Consider the following 5,989-nt stretch of genomic DNA (forward strand, 5'->3'; position numbering starts at 1 on the left):
ACTGACTCACTTCCCATGATTCATTTCACCTCCTTCAGTCCTCCACTGAAGATCCTCTGACACAGTAGGAATGATCCTTTAAAGGACACTTCCTGCTCATTACAGAGCGCCACCTGCTGGTTAGAAGTTAAATTAAACTAATGTTTCCCTCTTCTTTATTATTTTCTGCTTTTAAACTTGACTTTCAAATTAAAATTTTATATTTTTTAATTCACATGTGCATCCACTTGTCTTAATATATATATATATATATATATATATATATATATATATATATATATATACATATATATACACATATATATATATACATATATATATATATATATGTATATTTATATAACTGCTGTTATAATAACAGAGGGAGAAACAGTGAGACTGATAAAAATCCTTTAAAACAATCTTTAATTTATTTATTTAGACATGAGAACAAAGACACATGAAGACCAACATTCAGATGAACAGCTGAGGGTTATATATATATATATATATATATATATATATATATATATATATATATATATATATATATATATATATATATATATATATATATATAGGGTTCAGCAGTAAAGAGTCGTCAGCTGATCCTTCAGCTCCGACAGGATGGACGACGACGAGCGACCTTCGGCGTTCAGCAGCGAGCAGAAGAACCTCCTCCACATCCTGGAGAACATGTCGCTGCAGAGAGAGAAAGGATTATTAGAATAACCAAAGTAATACAGGATTAACAACTAAAATAAACCAGTTTAACAACTAAAATAAACCAGGTTAATGGGAAATAAACTCATTTAAAAAACGTAAAATAAACTATTTTTAAAACGTAAAATTAACTAATTTTAAAAACGTAAAATTAACTAATTTTAAAAACGTAAAATTAACTAATTTTAAAAACGTAAAATTAACTAATTTTAAAACATGAAATAAACTCATTTTAAAACCTAAAATAAACTCATTTTAAAACATAAAATTGACAAATTTTAAAACGTTAAATGAACTAATTTTAAAACATAAAATTAACTAATTTTAAAACATAAAATTAACTAATTTTAAAACGTTAAATAAACTAATTTTAAACGTTAAATAAACAAAGTTTAACACGTGTAATAATCCAGGTCTAGCTGTCCGTACCACGGTTCCTCTCCACTGAACTGCTCTGCCCTCCAGACTCCGCCCTCTTTCTTCAGGACCATCTTGCTGTTGGTCAGCAGGAGGTGCACAGTTTCAGCCAGTCCCACCAGGTCCACCTGACAGGTAGAGGAAAGGGGAGGAGTCAGTGAGGACCAATCCCAGTGAAGGAGCCAAACAGAGTGGACTGATGTGCTGCAGTGGTACCAGCTGTGGGGGGGCGGTCGGCTCCAGGAGACCCAGACCGATGTAGTCCTGAGCTGAGGGGACCTGCTGGACCGACGTGACGTCCCGCTGGAGGTCCAGGTCCACCGAGGAGGACCAGTCCACCGGGAAGACCCAGTCAGGGATCAGGAGACCTCTGAGGGAACCACGAGAACCACAACCTCATATCTGATCCATAAAGGTTCTCCTTCACAACAGGTGAGCTAGTCTACCTGTGACAACAGGTGAGCTGACCTACCTGTGACAACAGGTGAGGAGGTGAGGCTGCAGTGCCGCATGCAGCAGTCTGCAGGAGTGAAGCTGAGACACCATCGTTACCAGGGCGACTGCTTTATAACCAACGGAGGCCTCGCTGGGGACACACTCTGTGAGCTCCTACACACACACACACACACACACACACACTAAACATTAGACAGGTGTGTGTGTCCTCACAGTGTCAGTTAGCATCATTGCTAACTCCAGCCAGCTGGGAGGACCCGTGTGGACAGGAAGTGACTCACAGTGAACATGTGACCCGGCGGCGTGGTGTACACGGTGATGCAGCCGTCCAGGAACAGGAAACAGCTGATCAGAGGAAACCCGGCGGCGGTGGACGAGTTCTTCAGACGCAGAGACTGATGGAAGTCCCAGGGGGCCGAGCAGCCGTCCACCTGCAGCAGGTAAACATCCGTCACCATGGAAACGGGTCCCTGGGCCCTGCTGGTCTGGGGTCATACTGATTAGAAGACTAGACCTGGAGGATGTGGACCCTACCTTGAGGACCACGTAGCCGTCCTCTGTGGCTCCTTTGAAGACGGAGAAACCTGGTCCCTCCAGGACTCTGGAGTAGATGTGGATCACGTCGCCCCCTGGTGGACACAACACACAACACACAGTACACAATACACAGTACACAGTACACAGTACACAGTACACAACACACAACACACAGTACACAGTACACAACACACAACACACAGTACACAGTACACAACACACAACACACAACACACAGTACACAGTACACAACACACAACACACAGTACACAGTACACAGTACACAGTACACAACACACATGATGAAAGCACCCCCCTCTGGTCATGGGCGGAGCTGAGGCCTACCTAGCTGCAGACAGCTGTGCTCCTCAACCACAGGAAGTGGGCGGGACTCTGAGCACAAGTCTGGAGAGGAAGTGACATCACAGAGGTCCAGCAGCCGCCACCGCACATCTGGGTCACATGGATCCACAACTGGATCAGAAGCAAGAAACAGAGCATCACCATGTGATGAACCACAGAGATGTCTGAGGGGCTGAAGACCACTTACCAGGTGATAGAGCCTGGTTCTCCTGGTCCTCCTGGTTCTGCAGGTTCTCCTGGTCCTCCTGTAGTGGACTACATTCTCCGGCTGACAGAGGGTTGGCCTCCACACTGGTCTCCTGTATGGGACTCAGCTTGTCTCTGGTTTTAGTTGCTGGTTTCTGGGAGACGTTGGGCGGGCAGGACTCCACCAGAGTCTGGAGGTCTTCAGCGGCCCCCATGATGATCTGAGACATTCAGGATCACATCAACACTAAGCAGCCCAAAAGACAAGACAGAACCTGGAGGACTGAGATCAGTGTGTGAGCAAAGGTCAAAGGTTAAACTCACCTGCAGCAGTGTGTGAGAAGTGTTGAGGAGCAGGTGAGAGACCTTGGTTCTGGTTCACAGAGTCCGTCTGCTGACAGATTCATTAAACAACAGATGATGAACTCTGTTTCCATGGAAACATCAGAGATTCAAAAAGGTCTGATCAATGTTCTGGTCTCCTTTCAGGTAAATATTGATCCGTTGAACAAACCTGAGAGAGTTCAGAGACGACGACTCCACCTGAGACAAAACAAACACAGAGTCCAGATCAGAGAGGGAGCACCTGGTGGACCAGAGGCTCAGCTGGTTTACAGAGGCTCACCTGGTGGTGGACAGGTGACACGCAGACACAGTCCTCTCTCGTCAGGACCGAGGAAGACGTCGTCCACCAGCTCGTTTTGAGACGTTTCAGAGTTTCTGTTTGATGAAAGAAAGATTTTGTGAATCAGCTGATTATCAACATTTAATCAACAGGTAATCAGCTGATTCCCACTGGGTCATCAGCGATGCGTTTATTACCCAGCAGGCCGTGCAGCAGCAGACTGGGACTCATCATATATCTGGAAGGAGGAGGCAGCTGGAGGTCCAGCAGAGTCCCTGATCTGAGCTTCAGGAACCGCCTGCAGAGACACAGGTGAATCAGTAGTAGTATCAGTAGTAGTAGTATCAGTAGTAGTATCAGTAGTAGTAGTATCAGTGTACCTGTTGGCTCTTCTTCAGCAGTAGAAGTCTCTTCTTGTACTCCAGCTCTTCACTCAGCTGCTCCTTCACCTCCGTCAGCTGTCTGAGCTTCTCTACACAAACAAATCAAGTCCTGAGGTCAGTGAACGCCTCAGTGTCCCGAGGTCAGTGAACGCCTCAGTGTCCCGAGGTCAGTGAACTCACCGTCCAGCTGCTGTTGTTGGCGTAGGTTGAGTCTTTCGGTTCTCAGCTCTTCGAAGCTGAGCTCCTCTCGTCCTCTCATCAGCAGCCCTTTACAGTACGCGCTCACCTGATTGGCCCCGCCCTGCTCATAAAGCCCCGCCCCTCCGTCCAGGTGTGACGATGGCTCGCTCCAATTGGCCGACCTGCAGCCAATAGGGAGACACGCTCAGGAGCCAACGTCTTCATAATGTCATAACGTTTCTAAGTTGATGAACACTGAACCTCTGTGAGACTCACCGTGTGACGACCTGCTGCTCTGACATCACTGCACCTGGACCTGATGGACCAATCACAACACAGCGCTCAGTCAATAATCAGGAGAGATCTGCAGACGTCAATAATCATTGGTCCTTTATTAAAACATGAATTAAATACCTCCTCAGATTACTCAGTAATATTTATGACATACCGTCTTTGATTTAGGAATGCTCATTAGAACAAATCCATGTAATTATATTAATGAGAGCAGATGATTCATCATCTATCTGGTAAACACATGAATGACGTCATCGTTAAACACTTCAATAAAAACTAATCCTCAGGTGTAAAAGAAAAGATAAAAACAATGTAATCAATAGAGCAAAGAAAGGTGAGAATATAAAAAGAAACATTTAAAGGAAATAAAGCATAAAGTGAAGTGATGGAGGCTGCTGACTCCAGTCCTCATCATCATCATCATCATCATCATTATTATTGTTATTATTATTATTATTATTATTATTATAATTATTACTATTACTACTATTATATTATCATTATTATTATTATTATTATTATTATTATTATTATTATATTATTATTATATTATCATTATTATTATTATTACTATTACTTATTTATTATCATTATTATTATTATTATTATTATTATTATTATATTATCATTATTATTATTATTATCATTATTATTATTACTATTATTATTATCATTATTATTATTACTATTATATTATCATTATTATTAATATTATATTATCATTATTATTACTATTATTATATTATCATTATTATTACTATTATTATTATTATTACTATTATTATTATTAGCATTATTATTATTATTACTATTATTATTATAATAATAATAATTAAGCCTTTATTAGTCCCACAATGGGGAAATTCGGTTCTCTGCATTTGACCCATCCCGGAGGAGCAGTGGGCTGCTATGAAGCGCCCGGGAGCAATTTTTGGGGTTAGGTGTCTCGCTCAAGGACACCTCGACATGTTGCCTGTAGAGGGGTTCGAACCACCGACCTTGTGGTTGTGGGTCAAGCGCTCTACTATTATTATTATTATTACTATTATTAATATTACTATTATCATTATTACTATTATTATCATTACTATTATTAATATTACTATTATCATTATTACTATTATTATCATTACTATTATTATTACTATTATTATTATCATTATTATCATTATTATTATCATTACTATTATTATCATTATTACTATTATTATTGTCATTATTACTATTATTATTATCATTACTATTATTATTATTATCATTATTATTATTATTACTATTACTATTATTATTATCATTACTATTATTATTAAGATAATTATTAAGATAAGATAAGATAATCCTTTATTAGTTAGTATCGGGGAATTATTTTGCAGGCTTATTATTAGCATATTAGTTAAAGTGCACACAAGAGACATAGTAAGAAGACAAGATAAAAATGAAAATAAAATCATTACTAAAAATAAAATAAAACAAGTATTATAAATAAGCAGTAAAAACAGTAGAAAAACACAATAACTGAAATATAATATTTACAGACAGATTAAAAAAACTATATTAACCATTATTGCACAGTGTTTTTATTGTCATGTGGTCTGCTGGGAGCAGAGCTGGTTGTGCAGCCCTGAGCAGGTGAAGGACCTGGAACGCTACCAGCTAGATACCTCTCCTTCACACCGGGGGTGAACCGGTTCTGGAACCCTCTCCTCCTGGAGAGGAGGCTGGACTTTTCACCACCGGGGGTGAATGAAGGGTGTCCTTCACCAGGGTGGGCGGGAGCGGGGCTGTGAAGGGGATCTCCAGGGATGACAGCTTGGCCAGCACCCACCTGTTCTCCCACCACCTTCAT

The 5,989-nt window shown here is 40.5% G+C and overlaps 1 protein-coding gene across 1 annotated transcript; it reads right to left on the reverse strand.

The window, feature by feature from the left end:
* Positions 1 to 529: 529 nt before the first annotated feature.
* On the reverse strand, positions 530 to 5,989 carry LOC129107522 (mitotic checkpoint serine/threonine-protein kinase BUB1 beta-like). Its single transcript, XM_054619025.1, has 15 exons — positions 5,794 to 5,989; positions 4,126 to 4,165; positions 3,850 to 4,031; positions 3,667 to 3,758; positions 3,484 to 3,584; positions 3,287 to 3,381; positions 3,176 to 3,204; positions 2,663 to 2,882; positions 2,458 to 2,586; positions 2,110 to 2,204; positions 1,857 to 2,006; positions 1,592 to 1,728; positions 1,336 to 1,489; positions 1,132 to 1,247; positions 530 to 681 (listed from the first exon to the last, which is right to left on the reverse strand). Exons 1-15 carry the CDS (start codon positions 5,987 to 5,989, stop codon positions 564 to 566), a joined length of 1,854 nt encoding a protein of 617 aa, XP_054475000.1. The 3' UTR covers positions 530 to 563.

This window comes from Anoplopoma fimbria, chromosome 18 (assembly GCF_027596085.1).
Source record: "Anoplopoma fimbria isolate UVic2021 breed Golden Eagle Sablefish chromosome 18, Afim_UVic_2022, whole genome shotgun sequence".
In the NCBI taxonomy this organism is placed as follows: domain Eukaryota; kingdom Metazoa; phylum Chordata; class Actinopteri; order Perciformes; family Anoplopomatidae; genus Anoplopoma; species Anoplopoma fimbria.

Coding starts and splice junctions, on each gene's coding strand:
- LOC129107522 (XM_054619025.1), bottom strand. CDS start 5,989: ATGAAGGTGGTGGGAGAACAGGTGGGTGCTGGCCAAGCTGTCATCCCT. Junction 3,382..3,483: donor GCTGCTGCACGGCCTGCTGG/GTAATAAACGCA, acceptor TTCATCAAACAG/AAACTCTGAAACGTCTCAAA. Junction 2,007..2,109: donor ACGGCTACGTGGTCCTCAAG/GTAGGGTCCACA, acceptor TACCTGCTGCAG/GTGGACGGCTGCTCGGCCCC.